Below are 25,678 nucleotides of genomic sequence, written 5' to 3'. Positions count from 1 at the left end.
TGACTAGTGACTCCTTCAAGCCTGGAAGAAAACGAGGACAAGCCAACCCCTTCGGAACTGTTGCAAAAAAAAAAAAAAAAACCCTCAGAGTTGTTGAATTTATCTTTTGCGTTCTTCTTTAACTGAGTAAATCGTCATTGGCTCGATTCCCTAAGTATTTGTTTATTATGGCCAACAAAAAAAAAAAAAAACCCGGGCAGGTCTCAAAACCCTTTTGATGGCTTTGGTCAGAAACGGTGTAGGGGTTTCCTGCTTCGGCTGGGAGGGGGGGTTAGACTAGATGACCTACAAGATCCCTTCCGACTCTATTAATCTTCCCGAGATCCCTCGGGATTGCAAGATCCCTTCATCACCCCCAGGCGGAGACTGCCGGAGGGGGGGGGCAGCCTTCTCGTCCCAGCTGCACCCCCCCCCCCGTGGTTCGGCCTCTCTCCCACGGAGGGGACGGAGCCCTCTCGACCCGCCCCACCTCCGCTTGCACCGCATTGGTCCGAGGGCCGCGCCCTCCGCCTGCCGAGTTGCGCTTTGGAAATCAGCGGCGCTTTCTTGGCTCTTTGCGCGCTCCGCCGTTGCCAGCCATGGTGAGTTCCCCAAGAGCGCTGGCGGTGGGGGGGGGGGGGGGGGAGAAAGTTGCAAGCCCCCCCACCTCCGCCCAGGAGAGGCGATGGGGCTGGGTCTGAGGGGAGGGGAGGGGTGGGGGAAAGAGATACAATGTTGGCAGTTCTGGGTTAATTCTTAATCCGAACTCAGGTCGGTTGAAAGGGAAAGTGGCCGAGATTGAGTTTGCGCTGGTGGCCTGCGCCTATCCGTCTGTCTGGCCCCTGCCTGTCTCTGTCCAGCTCTTCTTTCCTATTATTTCCGTCTGTCTGTCTGTCTGTCTGTTTCGATCACTCGCCGCCTAAGCTTCGCGAGGTCTCTTGTAAGAGCGGCGCGCATCTCCCAACTACGACCTTACTCCGGTAAGGCAGGAGGGACGCGGAGGGGAGGGCGGAGTAGCAAGTGGGGAAAAGGCACCGGGAGGCGTCCTATCAAATCGCAGCCAAGGAGATTTAATTAATTTGGCAGGCAGGTCTAGGTTTGATGATGATGATGATGATGATGATGTTGATGATGATGATGATGATGATGATGATTTAATCTTTAGTGAGATTCACAGCCTTTGAGGCTGGTTAATAGCTCAGCAGCTGGAGTCCTAACCAAGGACCTAGGAACTGTTAAGGTATCGTCGGAGGGTTTGTAAAGTCAAATTATTATTATTATTATTATTATTATTATTATTATTATTATTATTATTATTATTATTATTATTATTTAATCTTTAGTGAGATTCACAGCCTTTGAGGCTGGTTAATAGCTCAGCAGCTCGAGTCCTAACCAAGGACCTAGGAACTGTTAAGGTATCGTCGGAGGGTTTGTAAAGTCAAATTATTATTATTATTATTATTATTATTATTATTATTATTATTATTATTATTATTATTATTATTATTATTATTATTATTATTATTATTTTATTATTATTATTATTATTATTATTATTATTATTATTATTATTATTATTATTATTTGCACAAAAATGACAGTATACCCAGCAAATGAGATAACCATGCTGGATTTCGTATCACAAATCACTAGTCGAACACTTCCCATTATTATTATTATTGTCGTTGTCATCGTCATCGCAAAGGGTCTCTGGAGATTCTCAGTCATCCAGGTCACGGTTGTCCCAAAGATGCTTTTCTTTTCTTTTTCTTTTTCTTTTTTTTAAATTTGATTTATATGCCGCTCTTCTCCGGAGACTCAGGGCGACTTACAGTGCGTTAAGCAAAAACCTTCATACTTTTGTATATTTTTATACAAAGTCAGCTTATTGCCCCCACAAACTGGGTCCTCAATTTACCTACCTTAGAAAGGATGGAAGGCTGAGTCAACCTTGAGCCTAATGAGATTCGATCTTACTTTAATTGCAGACAGCTGGTGTTAAATCACAGTGCTTAGTCTGCTGAGGTATCCAGGCTCCTTTTTTTTTTTCAAGAGCCAACTCGACTTTCTAGGTTTTTCTTTGAAGACTTTTCACTTCTCATCCAAGAAGCTTCTTCAGCTCTGACTGGATGGTGGGGAATAGATTTATTTATTTTTGTAAAAAGTTTTTTAAAAAAACAAACAAACAGTGCATCATTAATTGACATTCAATGTGTCATCCGAGTATATATTTTGTGTCCACTACTTCCTCCTCCATCATCTTACTGTATTTCTATCATGCCTTTATATTTTCATTTAATTTGTTACAGCATTGTTGCAGCATTCCAAATTTCTTACGTTTATATTAATTATGTTAATTCATTTTATGCCTCCTTTCTCCCCATTTTTCTTACTACATTTCTATCTTGCTTTTACACCTTCATTAAGATGTAAAAATGGAAGGATTTATACTCTTTGCAAGATAGCTGGTCCTTTGCAGATGGACTGCATTTAAAAAACAAAAGGCCACTCTTCCAAAGACAGCAAAGTCCACATTTTGGACCCGGAGGACAGCTGGTTTGAAAGAGGGGTCAAAGAGGCCATCTGTGTCAAAAATGAACAGCCCTCTCTCAACAGAAGCGGTGGGATTCGACACCATCTATCTCCAGTCTACAACACAATCCTTTCAACAGTTCCAAGAAGCTGCCAAAACCATTTGCATCACTCAGGCGATCCTGATGACATAGATAATCCTCCAGGTGGCCTCAATGACTCACTAAAAGGATGCAGATGACCAGCTTGTCTGCAAGGAGTATAAATCCTTCCATTCCCCACCATCTAATCAGAGCTGAAGAAGCTTCTTGGATGAGAAACGAAACTTCTTCAAAGAAAAACAAAACGAAGTCCAGTTGCCTTTTGGGGGAGAAAAAAGCACTTTTGGGACTTTTATTGCAAAGCTTCCAGGAAGAACCAGCTGCTTTCTAGGATGGCCGTCAGAGATATGTTCAGACCTACAGAGTTTAAGGGAGATGGATAACATTAACGCTGCTCCATCTGAAGCCAGAAAGGAGCTGCTATATCTTGGGTAAATTTCCAGTTGTTTTTTCTTAGATGCAAGAGCAGATGTTCTGGGCCTCTGTTGCTTTTCTCTCAGGTCTGGTACTTACAAAACTCTATCCAGTCTTGGAACTGGTCTCCTCTTTGCTTAACTCTTTTCTGCAGCTTACTGAAATCGGTTGCATGAGTTTTTTTTAAAACATCTGTGCAATATTTAGGGGCATGTGTTGTCATCAAAGGCACATATGGTGAAATGTTTCAGACTTTTCTTTTTCCAAAAACAAATTTGAAATCTTAATCAGGGAAATGGCAGCTGGATTGGATTGAGAGGGGGAGGGGGAACAAGATTATGGCTATTAGCAGGAGGCATAAAGCAGTTTTGTGATGAACTTTGCAAAAGAAAGTAAAATACTTCTCACTTTGGGACCCCACGCAAATCAAATGCCTGTTAACTACATTTCTGGGATCAGGGATTGGCAACCTGGTGACAAAGGGATGTAGGCTTGTCAAAGGATGGTGGGCTAGGCAAGCAAATTATACCAGCCAGAAAACCTTTCATATCCCAGAAGAAAAGACAAAAGGAGAGAAATGGAAATTTCAGTCATTGTTAGTGCTATATGGAGAATTGTGGGATAGCCTTGGGTGGAATAACAGAGTCGGAAGGGACCTTAGAGGTCTTCTAGTCCAACCCCCTGCTTAAGCAGGAAACCCTATACTGTTCATTGCCGAACAGAGGCTTGTGGAAATCTAATCACACCAATTGGCTTAGCAGACCAGAATGGGAGCTTTACCCATTGAGGGCGCAGGGTTTCTATTCCTAGCCCAAGTTTATATTCAGACTTGGGGGTGCCTTCCAGGTATCTTAGATCAGAGGTCCCCAACCTGTGGGCTGTGAGGGGTTGGCAACCAGGCCGCAAAAACAGCCAGCCAGCCAGCATGCGAGCACGCATACGTGTCCTCACTTGTGCAAGCAGCAAATGGAGCTGCCCAGGCACACTTGCTGCCTGCTTGCTCAGAACCATTCCCTCCCCATCCCCCACCAGCACAGCCAGTTTGGTCCTTGGTAGACACCGAAGATAAAAGACTCGCTGATCCTATAACTATCTAGGGCAAGGGTGTCAAACTCAAGGCTCGCGGGCCAGATCCGGCTTGGGGGATGCTTATATCTGGCCTGCAGGGCTGCCCTGGAGACAGTGAAGGACCAGCCCATGGTACCTCTGCCAGTGTGCAGCCCTCCTGAGCTTCGTTTTTGCAGGCAGAGGGTTGCAGGAGCCCGTTTTCACTGGCAGAGTGCTCGGGCCGCCTACAGGCACCCCCGATACAAGTGACGTCGAGCTGACCACGCCCCCCGTCGTCCCCGTCCCCCCCCCCGAGGTCAAACACAACCCTGATGCGGCCCTCAATGAAATCAAGTTTGACACCCTTGATCGAGGGCGATTGCCTTGAATGAACTCGGAACCCATCCCTTTAGGATCAATTCTTTGTATTGTATGGAAAGCTTGTATCATCTCAAAAGAAAACTTTTAAGTCAAGGGTTGTTTTTATTTTCATTACTAATTTATCCGTCTTGATCAGGGCTGTCAAAGTCGCATCATCACGTGATGTATCCCAACTTTCTCCCCCTTCGCTAAACCGGGGGTGGACGTGCCCAGCAGGTGACGCATCTGGCCCGTGGGCCGTGAGTTTGATACCCCTGATCTTGATCGTGGCCTACAGCCTTGGAAAAACTGTGATGCAATTTCACGGCTGGACTTAACTCGTTCTCTAATAGGGGAAGCTTAAAGATAAAAGTAATGTGCTAGTCATTCCCAACTCTAGGGGGCAGTGCTCATCTGTGTTTCAAAGCCGAAGAGCCACTGCTGCCCGAAGACACCTCCATGGTCATGTGGCCGGCATGACTAAACGCCAAAGGTGCACGGAACACTGTTACCTTCCCACCAAAGGTGATCCCTATTTTTCTACTTGCATTTTTTACGTGCTTTCGAACTGCTAGGTTGGCAGAAGCTGGGACAAGTAATGGGAGCTCACCCCATTACACGGCACTAGGGATTCGAACCACTGAACTGCCGACCTTTTGATCGACAAGCTCAGAGTGTCCCTTTTTAGGGACAGCTTACTAGAAAGATTAAAATGTAGCCTTTGACTTACAAGCCACAATTGGGGACAGAATTTCCATTGCAAAGCAAGAGAGTTGTTACTTTATGATCTTTTTGCCACAATTGCTAAGTGAATCATGTGGTTGCTAAGTGAATCAGGGTGGGTCATTCAGTGAATGTGGCCTCTCTCCTGGACTTGGCTTGTCAGAAGCCAGCTAGGAAAGTCACAAATGGCCCCCCAAGATGCAAGAACCATCATAAAAACAAGCCACTTGCCAAGTGGCCAAATTTTGATAACATCAAAATTTGACACTGGAAGGGTGCTGCAATGGTCATGACAACTAGTTGTAAGTCATGTTTGTCGATGCTGTAACTTTGGGGTGGGGAGTGAGGGTTGCTAAATGAACAGTTCTAAGGCGAGGACTACCTGTATTAAATTGCTTTAAAACTAATAAAACTGAGTCAAGAAAAAGCTGCAGCATTTAATATGTGCAAAGATAAGATGACCGGGCTCAAATGGTTATGTGATGTCTAGAATGCACTGAGTTCAATCTTATTCTGAGCACGATTGCCTGAAATCCATTCTTACAATATTAACTCTCCATTATTTTTTTCCCCCATTGCCCTGCTTTCAGTTAGCCAGTAATAAAAGCGTGGGTGAGATCACTGGCGGACATAAACCTTGTCTGTCTCTTTCTCTAAAAGCCTTATCAGCAGTCGCTAAGATACCAGGAACACGTTTATCAGGTGATCTCAGTAAAAGGGCAGCGGCTGGAGGTTTATTGTGCTGCGCAGTGTTTACTCAGTATGGCTTCAATTCGCTGAAGTGCTGCTGCATGTAGCATCCATTAAGCAGGATAGAAGTGAGGTTTGAAGAGAAACATGCAAGGAATTCTTTTGGGGAACTCCCAGAATATTTTGTAGGGTAAAGATAAAGGGAAAGATTCCCCTCGCACATATGTGCTAGTCGTTCCCGACTCTAGGGGGCGGTGCTCATCTCCGTTTCAAAGCCGAAGAGCCAGCGCTGTCCGAAGATGTCTCTGTGGTCATGTAGCTGGCATGACTCAACGCCAAAGGTGCACGGAATGCTGTTACCTTTCCCACCAAAGGTGGTCCCTATTTTTCTACTTGCATTTTTTACGTGCTTTCGAACTGCTAGGTTGGCAGAAGCTGGGACAAGTAACGGGAGCTCACCCCGTTACGTGTCACTAAGGATTCAAACCGCTGAACTGCTGACATTTTGATCGACAAGCTCAGCATCTTAGCCACTGAGCCACTGCATCCCGTGGGACACTATAGAATAGGTCAATAAAAGATTCCATTGAGGCCTTCTCCGAGAATTGCGGATGTAGCTTCTTCACTGGAATTATGCATTGCTCTAAATCAGGGGTGTCAAACTCAAGGCCCGCGGGCCACATCCGGCCGACGGGATGCTTAGATCTGAACTGCAGGGCCGCCCTGGAAACAGCGAAGGACTAGCCCGTGGTGCCTGGCAGATGATTGCAAGAAGCTATTGCAGCCGAAAACCGAGCTCAGGAGCCCGTTTTCACTGGCAGAGGGTTGGAGGAGGCTGTCGCAGCCGGAAACAGAGCTCAGGCACACAGACAGCCCCTCCCCACACCTCCGACATGAGTGACATTAAGCCCTCCCTGACCACACCTTCCCCCCGCTCCCCCCCCCCGAGGTCAAACACAACCCTGATGCAGCCCTCAATGAAATTGAGTTTGACACCCCTGCTCTAAATCAAGCAGTCTGCAGATGTTCCAAATGCTTATTGGTGTCTTACTATCACTTTGAAACCATATTTATGTCACATGAAGTATATTAAATGTAATGCAACATAATGTTAGATAATTGATATGATATACAGGCAATCCTCAACATACGCCCACCATTGAGCCCAAAATTGACGTTGCTAAGTGATCAATTTGTTACGCCTTTTCTTGTCACATTTGTTAAGTGGAACACGTAAGTTGTTAAGTTAGTAACACGGTTGTTAAGTGAATCTGGCTTCCCCATTGATTTTGCTTGTCAGAAGGTTGCAGAAGGGGATTACATGACCCCGGGATGCTGCAGCCATCATAAATATGAAGTAGTCAAACATCCAAATGTAAATCACATGACCATGGGAGATGCTGCAGTGGGCATAAATGTCAAAAATGGCCTTCAGTCAATTTTTTCAGTGCCGTTGTAACTTTTAACGGTCACTAAATGAACTGTTGTAAGTCGAGGACTTCCTGTAATATAATATAATTTTGTACACACATACACAATTATTTTGCTAAGTGGGTTATAGTAGAATAAATCTATGCCAGCTGCAAAGACCACGATGGGAATAAAATCCTTTCAGCTGGAGATTCTCAGCTCCAGAATCCTCAGGGAAGAAAGTCACATAATTTTGTGTTGGATCCAAACCGAGTTATTCTCCCTTCAATCCCATTTGCTTTGCTTTGCATTAGCATTCATCAAAAAAGTTTCCAAAACTGTTGCACAATTGTCCTTCCAACTGACAGTATGGAAACCAGTAAGAGCTGCTGGCATGTTCCTATTTGTCACCATGGGCTCCTCCCAATATCCACAGAAGATTAAAGGACATGGATTAATGATGCAATAGCCTTTAACCATTAACTAAGAAAGAAGCTGCTTATTAAGATTTGGTTTCTGCCTTTTTATATAAATGTGGGTGTCTTCTAGTTAACCATTTGCTTTTAATCAACGTTTTATTTAACATCCAAGTCCATTGCAGCCAACTTCCAAACTATGTAAAATTATCAGTGTAAATTATCATAGCTATTAATCATGGGGTTTCAGACTTAGAATTTAGCATGGCCATAAAGGTTATCTCTGTTGGTAGAATTGAGCAATGAAAATGATTAGTCGGGGTTTTTATTTCTGCTGCATGTGGCAATTTTTATTTTTATTTTTAATTTGATTTATATGCTGCCCTTCTCCGAAGACTCAGGGCGGCTTACAATGTGCTCAGCAATAGCCTTCATCCTTTTGTATATTTATACAAAGTCAGCTTATTGCCCCCACAAACTGGGTCCTCATTTCACCTACCTTAGAAAGGATGGAAGGCTGAGTCAATCTTGAGCCTTGGCGAGATTCGAACCCTGCAGTAAACTTTAAATGTTCTACAGGTAGTCCTCGGCTTACAACCATTCAAAATTACAACAGCACTGGAAAAAAGTGACTCATAAACAGTGCTTGCCGTTACAACTGTTGGGAGCATCCCTGCCCATCAAGTGAAGAAAATTTGGGGGTCATGCGATCACAACTTGGGACCTCCCCAGCTGGCTTCTGGCAAACAAAAGTCGGTGGGGGAAACTGGATTCACTAATGTCTATATGATTCACTTAACAGCAAAAAGGTAGTAGAATTGGATGTGATTCAACCAATGCTTAGCAACCAAAATTCTGGTTGCAACTGTGGTAGCAAGTGAGCCTTGGTGGCGCAGTGGTTAGAGTGCAGTACTGCAGGCAACTTCTGCTGACTGCCGGCTGACTGCCATTTAGCAGTTCGAATCTCACCAGGTTCAAGGTTGACTCAGCCTTCCATCCTTCCAAGGTGGGTAAAATGAGGAGCCAGATTGTTGGGGGCAATAGGCTGATTCTGTAAACTGCTTAAAGAGGGCTCTAAAACTCTATAAAGTGGTGTATAAGTCTAAGTGCTAAGCAAGTCAAAACCTGTATTGAATGACATATTTGGCATCAAATTAGCGACAGTGTTTATGTCTATTTATATAACCCCTAACAAAGTGGTCTAGCACATTTTAATGGCTTCCAATAAAGGACTGTAAATTATGGGATGGTTTTAGCACTAACACAAACCTTCTTGGATATATTGTTCTTCCCCGAAATAGAAACTGGTTATTTTCTGCTTATAATCCATGTTATGGATAATAAAGCAAATGGATACCTAAGCAAAATGGGACATGTGTTCCCCCTAAATAGGAATGTAACCATTTGGGTCATGTCAACAAAGGAACACACCACTTTAATGTGCTGATGTTTGCCACAACCTGCATTTACCTTGAACAAGAGTTGGAGGCAGCAAAATCAGGCCAGGGTGTCTGTTGCATGAAAGCATGTGCAACATGCTGCGTACAGCCAGTGCAGGAGGATAGCTTTTCCCCAACTTGTGCCTTCTCTGTGTGTTGGACTACACCTCCCATCCTCTTCCCGCGCCAGTCATGGAACGTTGGAGTGCCGTAAGCTTGGAGTGCTCTATATTTCTCTAAGTAGCTATTTACGAGACTGACTTCCGAATAATTTTTTTTTAAAAAAAAACCCACTAGATCTGATGCTTTAGCTCAGGAGTGTCAAACTCAAGGCCCGCGGGTCGGATCCGGCCCATGGGGTGTTTACATCTGGCCCACGGGGCCGTCCTGGAAACCGCGAAGGACTGGCCCACGAAGGACTTTGCCTCTGCCAAAACCAAACGGACTTCATGACAGCCATGTGCAGCCCTCCCAGGCTCTGTTTTTGGCCGTGACAGCATCCTGCAATACTCTGTCAGCAAAAACAGAGCTGAGGGTGCACGCACATGAGGGCTGCAGGAGTCTGTCTGAGCCAAAAACGGGGACCAGGAGGCTGTGTGTGCCCCCCGGCTCCATTTTTGCTGGCAGAGGGCTGCAGGAGGCCGTCACAGCCAAAAATGGGGCCCGGGCAGGCTGCGTGTGGTCCCCGAGCTTCATTTTCGCTGGCAGAGGGCCACGCCCAGCCCAAGCCCACTACCACCCCGAGGTCAAACACAACCCTGATGTGGCCCTCAATGAAATCGAGTTTGACATCCCTGCTCTAGATTCATCTGAAAATAGCTTCTACGTAGACGTGTTGTTCATGCTTAGAGATAGGTTTATCTAGATGTTTGTTGCAGAGGCTTTCTCCATTTTCTCCTAGGCAGGAAAAGCTCACCGACTGAGCGGCGAAGAGAGAGAACAGCTCCTGCCAAATCTCAGAGCAGTAGGATGGAATGAGGTGGAAGGCAGAGATGCTATCTACAAGGAGTTCCATTTCAAGGATTTTAATCGGGTACAAAAGCACTTATCTATTATTTTATTTTGAGAAAGCCAGGCTTATGCATGGGTTGGGAACAATGACCAGACGTGCAGCTCTATACACTGATTAACAGTAGGCTCGGTTAAGATGCAAATCCCATGACACAAGCAGCTGCAAAAGATGCTCAGTTCCTAATTCTGTAGTGTCGCAACTCTTGACATGTGTAAGTGGGTCTGTGGGTTAATACTTGCCAGTGCTTCTGTTTATGTATCATATTTTTTGGAGTATAAGACACACTTTTTCCCCCCTAAAAGAGAGTGAAAATTTGGGTGCATCTTATACACCGAATGTAGGCACGGAGGAGGCGATGGTCTGTGGCAATCCCTGTAGCCTGGAACAGCTGATTGGGGGTATTCCAGAGGCTGATCCACCTGCCAATCAGCTGCTCGTGCTGAATCAGGCTGCAATAATAAGCTGAAGCTGACCTGGCTGTTTGCTGTTTGCTGCAAGGACTGTCACATCCAGAAAGCACACACAAGTAACTTATTCAACAGTATTCAATAACTTCTCTTTATATATAATATAAAGTAAATATACAATACCAAAAGCAGGTTTTCCAACACAAGCAAAACACAAAGAGGAGGAGTTTCAGTTTCAGTTTCAGAGATCAGCACAGCATGCAGCTTTAGAACAGTTGAGCTAAGCCACGCCCAGGCTCCTTGCTGTCTCCTTCCTTGTTGCTCACACAGCAAATACTGTTTCAGTTTCCAAACAGCCCTCAGCTCTCTCACACACTGACAGGACGCTAGCCAGATGAATACTGATAGATGCTGGTAGGCAGAGGTAGAATATTTTTTTCTTATTTTCTTCCCAAAAAACTAAGGTGTGTCTTATACCCTAGAGCGTCTTATACTCCGAAAAATACGGTACTCCCAAAAGTGCTTTATTCAAAAGACAACTAGACTTTCTTGGTTTTTTGGTTTGAAAAGATTTTGCTTCTCATCCAAGAAACATTTTCAGAACACTTTTGGAACTATGACCTGGATGATTTGAGAATCTGCATAGACATTCTTTATGTGGGATACCAAGATTGTTTCAGTCCTCATGTGGTAGAGCAAAAGGGAACATAGCTCTGCCTGTTGGCGCTACAATAGCTTTGTAGAGACAGGAGCTGCAAAGAGTGGCTCTGAAATCCAACTGCATTTGCTGTCTGAATGTTCCTTGGATGCAAATGCAAATAGCCTCAGGTTCAGCCCTAATTATTTTTCCACTCCATCCCCAAAAGGTTGGAGAGGATACCAATGCTTAGATTCAAGAAAGGTGCGTGGATTTTCCTTTTTTTCTGCCATGCTTGCCAGGAAAGGACCAACTCAAAACATCTGCTTGTGGTCTGGCAATCTCATCACTTAACTTGTTTGCACCCATTAGAGGCCTTTTTCCAGTGGTGGAATTCAATTTTTTTTCTACCGGTTCTGTGGGCATGGCTTGGTGGACGTGGTGTGGCTTGGTGGGCGTGGCAGGGGAAGGATACTGCAAAATCTCCATTTCCATCCCACTCCTGGGGGAAGGATACTGTAAAATCTCCATTCCCACTCCAGGGGAAGGATACTGCAAAATCCCCATTCCACCCCACTCTGGAGCCAGCCAGAAGTGGTATTTGCCAGTTCTCCGAACTACTCAAAATTTCCGCTACTGGTTCTCCAGAACCTGTCAGAGCCTGCTGGATTTCACCCGCCTGTTCCTTGACAAGCATGGACGTAATAATTGCATAGCATGAATTTTCCTTTGGCGATACCAACTGCGATCCTAAGAAGCAGCACTCTTGCAGAACTGCAGATGTTACGGTGCTACAGCTCCAAGCCGCCCACATCAATGGCCATGTAAGATGGGGGCGTTACTTAATCTTAAACCTGTCTCATTCTGCATTTTTGCATAAAACGTGAGAAACTAAATGCTGTCCTTGGAGAGTACTGAAATGTATCGATAGACCCTTAATTGTGTGATTTGTGCAGTGTACTTTTCAGTTGTGGCAATATTGACAAGTAGCTTATATGCCTTATTCGTGGAGCCTGTGTGGAGTTTCCCTTCTTTGCTTGTTTTTTTCTAAAATCCTCTTTCATCTTCTAAATAGGCCTTTGGATTTATGACCAGAGTAGCTCTACAAGCAGAAAAACTGGATCATCATCCTGAATGGTTTAATGTTTACAACAAAGTAAGAGATAAGAGTTGTTCAGACCCTTTTGGGTGGGTGGGGGGGTGGCTTTGAGTGATTCTTGCAATTTTCTTGATAATTTTGTTTGGAAGTAGTGGTGCGGTGGCCTAGAAGTGAGGCTCTCGCCTCACCAATCAGGAAGCTGTGAGTTTGATCCTAGGTAGAGGCAGATATTTCTCTCTCTGGGCACACTGAGAATATATCCGTTGAACAAAACTCCACATTGGAAACAGGAAGGGCATCCGGCCACTAAAACACTTGCTTGCTCCATTCAGTTGCCCAGATTCCACCCCGCAAGGGATTATGTGGTCATTAAATGGAGATGATGATGATGATTGTTTGGAAGTTTTCCATTGCCTTCTTCCTAGGTCTGAAAGAGAATGACTAGCTCCAAGTCACTCACCTGGTTCTGGTCTCCCCAACTTCTAGTCTGATGTTTTATCACAATCCCAGCCTGGCTCTCTGTTCAAGTTTAGATAAAGTTATGTTAACTATATAAGACAATTGTAGCACAAGCCCATTAAATCTATAGTGTTTTGCACTTTTCTAGGTGCCCAAACCTATAGCAGAGATCACATTTGTGCAAACACGTGGTATGGAGTGTGTGTGTGGGGGGGGGTATTTAAGCCTTATCAGAAGTGCTTATTCTGATACAATGATAAATATGATTAAGCAACTACCAGTCTTATAATGCAGCAAGAGGAGGAGAGGGGTGTAGATTATAGATTGGCTCCCAGTTGATATGGAAGGAGTTCATAGTAGTAGCTCAATCTAGCAATTGCAATGTAACTTAAAAAAAAAAAAAAAAACTCTTCTACACCAAAGTGACCGGCTTCCCTAATCCTGATGGGACAAAGTGTTTTAAATTTCATTGCTAAGCACTGAGGCCAGCAGTGAATGACGATACTAAAAACATTTATCATTCCGTACTTTAAAAAATGATCTTTTAGCTCTTTCAAGTACTTGCTGCTATGCCTTCTCATAACTGCTGTATTAATTGGGCATTTTGTGTTGTTGTTTTTTTCAGGTTCACATAACCTTAAGCACACACGAGTGTGCTGGTTTATCTGAACGGGACATCAACTTGGCCAGTTTTATAGAGCAAGTTGCAAACACACTGGCCTAAAGTGCTCACCCCCATCTTTGTCTGTAAAGGTAGCTCCTGCATCTTAACCTGTCGGAAAGTATCGTGACAAACTTAATCTAGCCTCCGTATCCAGCTAATATGGGAGAACCCATCTTTTTAAAAAAAGTTTCACACATAGGGTCACACATTGCAATAGGCACCACTGCTGTGAATTCATCTGTTATCCATTATAAATCTGTCTTGTGTCAATATCTGTCTCTAGGGTTCTTTCTGTAACCCTGTTTAGCAGTATTAAGTAGGTGCAGGAGAAGCCCGCTGTGGTTGTCAGTTTTAATAAAGTCCGCTCTTATATGCAGTCTATTGGAAATTTGTTTCCTCGTGCATTTCTCTTCCACACTGTTTCTTGTATTGCCTGACTTCATGGAAGGGGTAGACAGGGAAATGCTGGAATTGCTTAATCGTCTTTTAAAGGGACGCGGTAGCTCAGTAGCTAAGACACTGAGTTTGTTGATCGAAAGGTTGGCAGTTCAGCGGTTCAAATCCCTAGTGCTACGTAACGGGGTGAGCTCCCGCTATTTGTCCCAGCTTCTGCCAACCTAGCAGTTCGAAAGCACACATAAAATGCAAGTAGAAAAATAGGGACGACCTTTGGTGGGAAGGTAACAGTGTTCTGTGCGCCTTTGGCGTTTAGTCATGCCGGCCACATGACCACAGAGACATCTTCGGACAGCGTTGGCTCTTTGGCTTTGAAACGGAGATGAGCACCACCCCCTAGAGTTGGAAACGACTAGCATATATGTGTGAGGGGAACTTTTACCTTTAAGGCATAATTTTGGATTGGCGATATAGAAGCCTATATACTACAGATTGCAAATCATGGCTGTTTTTCTTCCTTAGGATAGCTTTACCCTTCATGCAGTGCAAAACCACATCCAGTTTAACCTAGGCTAGTACAGCAGGAGATAGGAAATTAAAATCACTCGCACATTCTGTCAATCAACATTTTTAAAAGAGAGTTAGGTTTTCATTTGTTGACATACCCCGATAGCGTGTGATAGGGTCATACATTGGGTGTGGTGGGCTCAAAAACTTCAAGATGGCAGCTGTGTCTCTGCCATGCCTCCTTTTTACATTCATTATCCTTGTACAATAATGGATTTCGGTCAGAATTGAAATTACTCCAAAGATTCTTGAGAGTTGTAAGTGAAGGGAAGTAAAATTCTTACAATAAAAGAACTTTGGTACAGTAGTGGCCAAAATAGTGGAAACCTTTTGGGAAGCGTGTATTTTTGAGGTTTGATGGCTAATGACACCACTTTTTTGGGAGCAGTACCATAAAATTATATATCAATGGAAAGATAATTTAATCAAGAATGTAATGCTTTTCAACCTTTCTTTGAGAGATAAAAGTGGCTTTTTTCATGGAATTCTATATTTTAGGCCAAATTCCTGCAATCTGCGCTGAACAGTCCTTGCACTCAACTTCACACTGCATTGCGCCATTTCATCTTGTATACACCCAGATGATTTTCTTCCATCACGTAAGCACAGTCTCTTATTTCTTTTGTCATCACTTACTGTTGTGCCCCTTTTCCTGCCTTTACCAGTGTGGTTTTGTAGTTATTGAGTCTCCTTATACCTCTTCAAAAACTTAGAAGTGCCACCTTTGCTTAAGTTTCCACCAATTTTTCTTCTAATTTCTTTATAACTGTAGCCTTGTTCACTTAATAATATATTTTACATCGCTTTCTGGGCGACCAGTCAACTCTTTGCACCATTACTTTAATTTTATTACCTTTTACAAGCTCACTAAATGAAAGAACACAAAAAACCCCAACCAACTTGATAGCGATCACATAACACACTGACAAATGTCCTCCTCTCAGATTCAATACATGACATCAATAACTGAATCTTACTGTGATCTGATTGGTTCATTGCCAAAAAAAAATGACACCTGATTGGCTCTCTAAACACTCAAGCTCATTGGCTACAATCAGATGAAGGAAAGCTACCTGACAACAACCTAAGCAAGTTGTGCTTCCTTTTTCTGGTTATTTGGCTATAACCTTTCATAGAATAAAGATAATTGAACAAGCTTTGTTGCATTACATTCTTGATTAAATTATCTTTCCACTGATATATATAATTTTATGGTACTACTCAAAAGAAAAAGTGGTGTTATTAGCCATCAAACCTCAAAAATATACTTTTCCCAAAAGGTTTTCACAATTTGGGCCACTACTATACTTTTATTCTTTTATTGCCACCTTGATTTTTTTTAAACCATCTCAGTGCACCTAGCTTGCCAGAAATTTCAGAGATGCAGGTCTTAATCATCTTGGTGGCCAAGGCAAATTTGATCGATGAGGTCGGCTTGCCAATAAACAAACTCTTTAAGACAGGAAAAAGCTACCTTCCAGTATTTTAAACTTGGAAGTTGAGGAAGAAAATAACGTTTATTTTAAACCCCAAAACATGTAAAAGATGCATGACAAAGTATACATGGGTTAAGTATTGAAACAAAGCAGTTTTGAACATGTATCAGGATTAAACTGAAATTAAGATCTTACAAATTAACATTCTGTTCTAGAACATTAATGAAAACAGTTCCTTAAATTACATAGGTACGAGGGATGCAATCGAGTTTTCCTTTCTTAATGTAATTTGGAAACCGTATCTGTGTTTTTGTTCAAGCTAGTCGATACACATACATGACTTAGGCAATTAACCATCCAATTATTTTGTATTCACTCCATTCAAAATTGAAATAGAAAGATAGCCTTGAAGAGATAGATACATGATTAATCCAAAGATTCACATAACATAGACCCTGAACTCCTGAAGTCACAAAGGATCGTACAATAATAACTGAAAGCAACATGAGTCTATACCACTAAAATATTAGATTCTATGCTCCTTTTTTTTCCTAGAGAACTATTGCTGACTGAATGTAATGAGACCTTGATCGATCTAGCAAAGTACCTACTTATCTATAGAAGAAGTTTAAGGCGGAATGGAACTATTCTCCATTCACCTCTGTAAAACTAGCTTTACACCTCAAGCCTTAGAATAAAAAGTTAAATATGCCTGCCATTTGGCCCGCTGGAGCCACAGTTCCTTCTAGAAGCAAACTAAACAATGGGATAGAAGCAGGAACTGTAACCCATTAGAGGTCAAGCGTCTAGACCACAGGTATCCCAATCACAGTTGCAAAGTGCTATCTACAGGTGGACTGAACTGAGACGTCATGAAACACTGAAGAGGAGGATTATATGATACCTGAGGTTGAGGTTATTTTCAGTGTAGTACCATAATGGAGGTGATCATCTGCTGATTGGAACATCTGCTTGGCTTCTTGAGTAGAGATGCTCTCAGCATTTAAGGCAAATCTGTGTGTGCTCTCTTGAGAATGGGTCTGATAAATCAGTGTAGCGGGTGAGAAACGAGCACTGAGTCCTCCAAATAATTACATTCCGAGTCACTGGTTCTCTTTTGAGTCCATAAAGGCGCTTAACAAAATGGCAGAACTAGGAAACGCACACAAGTTGAAGAAGCTGAACTTCTCGAACCGTGACACTGAAAGAAATGCAATTTGCTTTGTCCTACTGTAGTTTAACACAGAAAGTAGGACAAAACATGTGGAAGAACCGTTTTATCCTTAGTACCTTCATGGATCTCCATGGCTCAAAGACTAAAGGTAGGGGGAAGGGTGTCACAGTCAAAAAAAAAAATTCTAGGGAAAAGAGAAAAGCACCCCGAAGGTACAAGGAAAGAAGGACGTGTCCCTTTTTTCCTTTGATCCATTTCCTCTCATTAGGAGCAAATTCCCACAGAGTGAACCAGTCACCCTGACTTTATCCTAAAATCTGTGAAGGATGTGCAACCTTTCGTTGAATTAACTGCTCAGTGTGAACATCAACCAAGAGATCTGTATCTATCCACTGAAGTAATTCGAAACACCTGAGCATGAACAAAGATGGAACAGACTTGTATTGCCCTTTTAAGCCTGCCGTTTCTTGGCCAACTAGAGGCAGCAGTGAGTCATCATTAGAAATACAAATAATTATCAGAAGTTACAGGAGAGAGAGAGAGAGAGAGAGTATTCCTGAAGTTTCACAGATCTGAACAGCCAATCTAAGTTAGGGGGTTGAACCTGTGTTTCACCTAAGGGGGAATGTTATGCCAACAGATCAAACTGCCTTGTGAGCTGTAACTGCAGAAGAAACGCTTCCAAGTGATATTACCTTTCCTTTGAATTGTTTAGTGTGTCTTCATCCAACAACTGAGATAGATGACTAAAAATCAGTGGGGGCTTGGAGAACCATTCATGTGCGTATCAGTCAAGGGGGACTCCACACCTGTGCTGTAGAGACTGTCCAAATAACCACCAACAATTTCTGAAACCAAGTTTCTGTCAGGAATGGTTTGTGCCACACCATAGATTGCACTCTGAATTGAAAAGAAGAAAAAAACAAAACAGAACACAAAGATCAGATAAGGTTTATTCCACGCAACATTGCTTCTGAAATGTGTTACTTGTGATTTATTGATTTGATTTGATTTGATTTTTATACCGCCCTTCTCCAGCAGGACTCAGGGCGGTGAACAGCCGAGATAAAACAGAGTATACATTTTTTTTAAAAAAAAAAAGCATAAATAATGCCCAAAATAGCTAACGATAAAATCCAATGCTTATGAAATGAACAACCACAAGCCATATAAAAATCAGGAGCAGATTAAAATGAAAGGCCATTTAAAAAACATTAAAACCGAGCAGATTCTCTTAAGTTATCAAATCCCTAGGTATAAAGGGGTTGTGTAGTAAGGCCAGGCCACCTACAAAAATTCTAAAAAAAGCTGAAACATAAAAGATGTAACAGAAAATGGCAATGCTTATGCACAGAGAGAACCTGAAAAAAAGCCCTTTATTGAATTTCCATCCAGTGCGCACCAGATTGTAGCGCACCCAGATAAAGACTTCTCTGAAAGACCTCCATGCTAACATAAAGTAATGCTAGAGAAGTAAGTTCCCCCAACTAGTTTATATTCAAATCATTTATTTCTTTAATCAATTCCATGATTCGTACCTGGAAGGGAAGGGCAGCCCAAGTAACTCTGCTAAGCAAAGAAATATTCTGCGTCCTAACTAGTCCTGGCCAATAGCTTAGTACTCACTGAACATATTCAACAATAAGCTAAAGTAAATGCAGTGCAATTAATTAGTAGACTAATTAAGATGTAATAAAGAAATGTGTGAATTACAGTCTGACCGGACATCTCTTTGAATGAATCTAGCAGTCTAGCCAGCGTCGACTAAATAAAAATACTTGGCCCACGGCTGAAATATAGGTATTACTGAAATATAGGTATTACAGGATCTTGGGTGTCAACTTAGCAATGATTGCCAAACTTCCAATCTGATTTTTCAGGCTACGTCTAGGGTTTAAGTCCTATTCTCTGATTTGCTTTCTACCAACTGCAAGTGCCACTGTCTTTGTCTCTCTATGTTTCCATGATAGGAAACGTCAAAAACAAAAATACAAAATTTCTTTTACCATGCCAGTGGTCTTTTCCTTTGGATTCTTCATGATCTCAGAGACACACTCTCTGATATCCTTCACCAGTTGTTCAGCCACCCCAGGTTCTGTTTGTAGCAACGTTACGCAAAAATGAATACTTGGAAAGAGATAAGAGAAAGGTAAAATGTTAACTTTTCTTCACAATCGGAACCTTTTGTTTCTTGATCATACTCTAGCCAGAACTGGAAAGTGCATGAGAAATCATGTTGATTCACTGGCTGCGTATCACATCCATATTACAAATTAACTGAAGGTGACAGTTCCCTATTTTTGCAACATCTGAATACACACTTAAGTTATTGCTTACCATATTTCTTTCCTGTATTATAATGAAGTGTGTACTTTCTGTAGGGAGTGGGTATTTTTTTCCTGCATTTATTATGCAAATTATACACAGGAGACCCTGTGAAGGTTTTAAATAGTAACATCATTGGCCTATTATATTATGATACTGTAATTTCAGCTTTCTGGAAAGCCTGTTTCACTTCATGTCATCTTAAGAGTCTTACCCAGGGTTTTGTTCTAACCCAGCCTTAGCAGAAGCAAGAAACAGACTCCTTGTCACGAAAACCCCCCTCTTTATTTACCTCCTGTGAATTAATTGCATTCACCCACCGAAAAGTCCAGGCAACAGTCCTTCAAGGAGTTAACTGCAGTAACAGACCTTATCAGTTCCTTGTGATAATTGCAAGGCCGTGAGCTTCCAGATGAAAGGCTGCAAATTAAGTTCCGGCAAGCAGTCTTTGTGGCCCGAAACACAATGAGCAAAATCTTCAGAAATACGAACGGTTGTCTCCTACGACAACCACTCCCCTTTCCTTCTATTTATTCCCCAGCCAGGGAGGGACCATTCAGCATCCACATGTGCTTTGCTTCCCGAGTCAACTCCTTGTCCTCTGTTGTTCACCTCTCCTAACTGCTCTGCGGATACGTGCATTTGGAACAAGCCGCAGCTGTTCTTCCTCCTCACTCATATCAGCCTCCAAAGGCAGCTGCTTCTCCAGTGGCTGGGAAATGTCGGATGGCCCTGGCTCTATTTCTGCGTCCGACACAGAGCTTCCATCGGTCTTCCCCAGACTCCAGAACTGGCCCAAATTCCTCCCCAACCTCCTCATCGTCCAACTCTGTCTCCAGCTCAGCTGGCAACTGGCAGGCCACAACAGGTTAAGCACAAAGGAAATTTCATAATTCTCCAACAAATTTATAGGCAAAGTGGGAGTGGAGATACAATTTCTTGTCAACAATTTCTTAAGGGCAAGATCTCTCTTACTGGTAAACTAACAGCACTGTTGCTAAAAAAAAGCACAATACCCGAATTCTTTGTATCTTCTGTTGAGTCTTCACTGAATTAGGGGAAATCAGAAAGAAGCTGCAGACTATTGGAGAGATGACTGTACAATGAACCACAGGCCGTTCATAAATATCTCTTAGCTATTTTCAGCAGGTGTCACAATACCAACCACCATTCACAAGAACTTCTTAATAATAATATTCTCAAATATTATTGAAATAATTTCTAAAGCCAATTCTCTTTCAATATGTTTGAAATTGAACTGACTTTAAATTTAAACTGAAAAATTTGACCAAGTTCAATATAGGTAGTGCTCGACTTATGACAAGTTGCTTTAAGACAGGGGACCTCAACCAGTGAGCCATGAGGGGTTTGCAACTAAGCCGTGTAAACGCCCGGCGAGCGCACATGAACACACGCATGTCCTCACTCGTGCTCCATTTGAGTGAGCAGCAGGCGCACATGTATGTCACTCGTGCAAATGGAGCTGCACACACGTGCTTGCCGGCCACTTATGCCAACCATCCCCTCCCCCTTCTCCTGATCCGCAAAATTGTTATTCTGAATGAGAAACCATGCAAAATAGCTAAAGCTAATGGGAGAATGTATCTCTTTCTCTTGCATTGTTTTTCAAAAACTGATAACTTCAATATATGTCCTGGAGGATAGATGTGAGAAAGGCATTTCCTGATATGGAGAAAATTTTCCCCCGCCCTTTCTAATAATTATGGAAGCCCCGGCCAGATCCAGTGTCTGGATCTGTAAAACAAATTAAGACAAAATCATGGAGGATTAAGGCTCTCGAAGCTATGTATGCCTGACAGATGTATATCAGCCCAAGATCAGAAACAATTGATCTCTGAATTCCAGCTATTGAGATGCAACAAAACATGGAAGTTTTGTCTTGAACTCCTCCTTGTGAGTTTCCACAGACTTCTGACTGGCCACTGGAGGAACAAGAGGTCCAAATTTGCCATGAGTCTGCTCAATCCAAGAATTTTAGGTACTTGACCAATGCTCTGCCTCCCTCAGCTGAAAGTGGTGGGGGGGAAAAATTCCAGAAACTCACCATCGAGGGAACTGTAAAATATTAAGATTCCATCCTCTGGCTATTAACAGGGTCGACAATCGGTAAATGTCAAATGAATCAGACTTGAAAGCAAAGACAGAAACCTCTGGTTTGCCAATGATACGGATGTGGTCAATTTTCTGCAACCTTAAAGAGAAAATACGGTCCATTTAGTCTATGGTCCTCTAAGTTACATTCAATGCTGTAAATTATAATGTTTAAAGACCACTATCAAAAGTTGTAATTTATTATAATTGCTGTCCCTTTTTTGACCCAGGAATCAGTTAGTCTTAACAGAGAAAATTGGGGGGGGGGGGCTGAGTTGTTTTCTTTATTATTATTATTTTCTTTCTTTACGTACCTGGACCTGTGTTCTGTGTATGTATCCACAGAACAGAACAAGAGGACAAAACATCATCCAAAGCAACGTGAAATATTATTACTTTATAAAACAACTTGACTTTAAATGAAGAGTTTGCAACAAGAGGCCACATCAAATTGCTAGGTTGGAGTGAGAACGGGAGCTCACCCCATCTTGCAGCACTTGGGTCTCAAACCTCGCCTGTCAGCTTTCTAGCCAACAAGCCCAACATCTTAAATGCTGAACCACCACGCCGCACACAGTCCTGTCCAAATGTACCATGTAATCTTTTAGCAGACATTGTTAGTTGATATTTGATTTTAAAAAAATCCACTTTTAATTCAAATATTACTTCATGGAGCTTTGTTGAACGATATTCCAAATCTTATCTTTCTTCTAAATACGAAAAATATCTTGGAAAAAAGGAGATGGAAGGAGCAAGCATGAAAGCCTTTTGAACTGCACATATCTAATTTCTACTATTTCAGTCAATACGGCTCTTCTTTCTGCCAACCATCAAGAGAGAGCCCTGCAAGAGTTATCTTTATTTGTGCTCAAAAAAGGACTGGTTTTTCACTAATATTCCTAAAGGACGGGGGTCAGCAACCCACAGCTCTAGAGCCACATGTGGCTCTTTCATCCCTCTGCTGCGGCTTCCCATCGCCGGTCAGCTCCACAATTGATAGGGCTTTCGGTTAAGACAGATAGAGGAAAAAGGACGGCATGCTAGGAGTAGACTCTATGGTGCGGGAACCGGACTTCCGGTCAGCAGAGGAAAAAAGGATGCCACGCTAGGAGGAGACTCTATGGTGGGGGAACCAGACTTCCGGTCAGCAGAGGAAAAAAAGATGCCACGCTAGGAGGAGACTCTATGATGGGGGAACCGGACTACCAGTCGGCTCCAGAATTGAACGGGGGGCTTCTGGTTAGGACCTTTGTGGCTCTTTGAGTGTTTTAAGGTTGCCGAACCCTGCTAAAGGAGAAGGAAGGGAAGCATAAAATATAGAGAATAAATGGAAATCATATACGTACTCAGATACGATGAACCGTGTAGTTGAGATGATCTTCCTGGTGGCTTCCACATAACCTTGTTCTCCTAAGTGCACCATTGTTGCCCAGCAAGCTGCAATAAGGCATCCAGGTCTGGAACCAGCAATAGTGGGCGAGGGGTAAATTCCTCCTTGCCAATCAGGAGCAATGAAGAACTGGTGCTGTCGGTATTTCACATCGCTGTACAGTATCACTGAGGAGCCCTTTGGAGCGTAGCCGTACTGTAAAGCAAGAGCCAATATTCAAGTTGCAAAATAATCCCCCCCACCAAAATCACCCTTGACAGCTTCCAAGACCCTTTAACAGGAATTAGAAGATTTGCTAAGTTAAATCATTCTCTATTGATTTATCAAATAAGAGATGTGCTGTTATCACTGTTGGCGAAGCCTTACCACTGTTTGTTTTTTAATTAAGAGGTATTCAGAATTCTTCCGAAGAGTAATTCTAAAGAGTAAAGTCATGAAAACAAATTGTGTCTTGCTCCAAAGGTGGAGAATCCCACATGCTCTCAATAGCAGACAAGTATTTGATGTTTAGCAGGAATCATTCTCATTGATGTACTTTGGTGTAGGGCTGCAATTTTAAACAAACTGCCATGATATATTTATTCTCTGGGGGTTTTTTTATTGTGTATTTCATTTATTTATTCTATTGTTTAAGCTGCCTGGAGTCTCCCCAATAGTGCTTTTTTCTAAAAGGCAACTAGACTTTCTTGGGGGGGGGGGTTGTTTGTTGTTTCACTTCTCATCCAAGAAGCTTCTTCTGTTCTAACTGAAAAAGCTTCTTGGATGCGAAACAAAATATTTTCAAAGAAAAACAAGAAAGCCCAATTCATCATCATCATCATCCTCTTTTAACGACCCCATAATCCCTTGCGGAGTGGAGTCTGGGCAACTGAATGGAGCTGGGTGTTTTCCTGGCCGGATGTCCTTCCTGTTGTCAATGCGGAGTTTTTGTTCAGCAGATACATTCTCAGTGTGCCCAGAGAGAGAAATATCTGCCTCCACCTAGGATTGAACTCACAGCCTCCTGATTGTGAGGCGAGAGCTCCACCTCTAGACCACCACACCACTCACAAGAAAGTCCAGTTGCCTTTGGAAAATAAACCTTTGGAACAACAATGGCCTAGATGATTAAGAATCCCCATAGATATTCTGCCTAGAGTCACATAAAAGTGAGATGGGTGCCTATATAAATCAAATGAAGAAACAAGTGTTTTTTTAAAAAAAAATGATACTGATTTGGAAACAATTCAGAGGAAATATGCCCGATCCAGCTTAACGCAGTTTCAAAGCAACTCCCATCATACAAATCTTCCTTGGCTCACCTTATGCGTATCTGCAGAAATGCTTGTGACCCCTTTCACTCGAAAATCAAAACACCCCTGTAAAGGAAATCCGGCCTTCTCCATGAAGACAATGAGGAAGCCTCCCAGGCAGGCATCCACATGGAAGGGAATATCGTATTTCAGGGCAAGCTGCATCAAGACAGGAAAAGAACTTAAGTCATTTTCTTCTTGGGTCGCAGAAGTGAACTACTAGTAGAGCTTGAAGCTTGATAAACATATTCCTTACAGATAGTGCTTGGCAATCGGGGCACAATTGAGCTCAAAATTTCTGTAATTGTTAAGTGAGTTTTGCCCAGTGGTGAAATCCAAATTTTTTTTACTACCGGTTTTGTGGGCGTGCTGTGGCTTGGTGGGCGTGGCAGGGGAAGGATACTGCAAAATCCCCATTCCCTCCCCACTCCTGAGGGAAGGATATTGGAAAATCTCCATTCTCACCCCACTCCTGAGGGAAGGATATTGCAAAATCTCCATTCCCACCCCATTCCTGAGGGAAGGATATTGCAAAATCTCCATTCCCTCCCCACTCCTGAGGGAAGGATATTGCAAAATCTCCATTCCCATCCCATTCCTGAGGGAAGGATATTGCAAAATCTCCATTCCCACCCCACTCTGGGGCCAGCCAGAGGTGGTATTTGCCGGTTCTCCAAACTACTCAAAATTTCCGCTACCGGTTCTCCAGAACCTGTCAGAACCTGCTGGATTTCACCCCTAGTTTTGCCCCATTTTATGACTTTTCTTGTCTCATTTATTAAGTGAATCACTGCAGTCGTTAGGTTAGTAACACGGCTGTTAAGTGAATCCGGCTTCCCCGTTGACTTTGCTCGTCAGAAAGTCGCAAAAGATCACACGATCCCAGGACACTGCAACCGTCATAAATACATGCCAGTTGCCAAGCGTCTGAAATTTTGATCACATGACCAAGAGGATGCTACAACGTTCCTAAGAGTGAAAAACAGTCACAGGTCACTTTTTTCAGTGCCGTTGTAACTTCAAATGGTCACTAAGTGAATGGTAGTAAATCAAAGGATTACCTGTATTTAGGCAAGTTCAGGTATTGTCTAGAAAAACTATTCAATGCCATCACCATCTTTTAAATTAGCACGGCTCAGACTTTTAGCCATGACTAACAAGAGTTGGAAGGCACCTTGTAGGTCATCTAGTCCAACCCCCTGCCCAAGCAGGAGACCCTACACCATTTCTGACAAATGGCAGTCCAGTCTCTTCTTGAAAGCCTCCAATGATGAAGCTCCCACAACTTCCGTAGGCAACTTCTGTTCCATTGGTTGATTGTTCTCACAGTCAGAAAATTTCTCCTCATTTCCAGGTTGAATCTCTCCTTGATCAGTTTCCATCCATTATTCCTTGTCTGGCCTTCAGGGTGCTTTGGAAAATAGCTTAACCCCTTCCTCTCTGTGGCAGCCCCTCAAATATTGGAACACTGCTATCATGTCTCCTCTGGTCCTTCTCTTCACTAGACTAGCCGTGCCCAGTTTTAAAGTGAAATATTCTTTTCTTGTGAATAAAGTCATTTACCAGCAGATCTACATTAACAGACCATTCCTTT

The 25,678-nt window shown here is 42.7% G+C and overlaps 2 protein-coding genes across 2 annotated transcripts in view; one reads left to right on the top strand and one right to left on the bottom strand.

Moving 5' to 3' along the window:
* Positions 1 to 349: 349 nt before the first annotated feature.
* On the top strand, positions 350 to 13,780 carry PCBD1 (pterin-4 alpha-carbinolamine dehydratase 1). The gene is made up of 4 exons (XM_034426023.2): positions 350 to 581; positions 10,016 to 10,147; positions 12,246 to 12,326; positions 13,354 to 13,780. Exons 1-4 carry the CDS (start codon positions 579 to 581, stop codon positions 13,450 to 13,452), a joined length of 315 nt encoding a protein of 104 aa, XP_034281914.1. The 5' UTR covers positions 350 to 578; the 3' UTR covers positions 13,453 to 13,780.
* A 2,041-nt stretch (positions 13,781 to 15,821) lies between these two features.
* SGPL1 (sphingosine-1-phosphate lyase 1) overlaps positions 15,822 to 25,678 on the bottom strand; it is a 53,702-nt gene continuing 43,845 nt past the window's right edge. The window contains exons 10-14 of the mRNA XM_034426022.3: positions 24,094 to 24,243; positions 22,749 to 22,987; positions 21,356 to 21,502; positions 18,972 to 19,092; positions 15,822 to 17,865 (exon numbers count right to left, since the gene is read on the bottom strand). Coding sequence (XP_034281913.1) covers positions 17,719 to 17,865; positions 18,972 to 19,092; positions 21,356 to 21,502; positions 22,749 to 22,987; positions 24,094 to 24,243 — 804 coding nt within the window. The 3' untranslated portion in view covers positions 15,822 to 17,718. The remainder of the gene's footprint in view (positions 17,866 to 18,971; positions 19,093 to 21,355; positions 21,503 to 22,748; positions 22,988 to 24,093; positions 24,244 to 25,678) is intronic.

Source organism: Pantherophis guttatus, chromosome 6 (genome assembly GCF_059756535.1).
Source record: "Pantherophis guttatus breed Tessera chromosome 6, ASM5975653v1, whole genome shotgun sequence".
Lineage (NCBI taxonomy): Eukaryota > Metazoa > Chordata > Lepidosauria > Squamata > Colubridae > Pantherophis > Pantherophis guttatus.
Note: the sequence above shows the minus strand (reverse complement) of the source record. Positions and strands in the feature narration are given on the sequence as shown.

Excerpts from the sequence above, each read along its gene's own strand:
- PCBD1 (XM_034426023.2), top strand. Across the intron at positions 10,148-12,245 it reads ATTTCAAGGATTTTAATCGG|GCCTTTGGATTTATGACCAG; the intron begins GTACAAAAGCAC and ends TCTTCTAAATAG. Across the intron at positions 12,327-13,353 it reads GGTTTAATGTTTACAACAAA|GTTCACATAACCTTAAGCAC; the intron begins GTAAGAGATAAG and ends TGTTTTTTTCAG.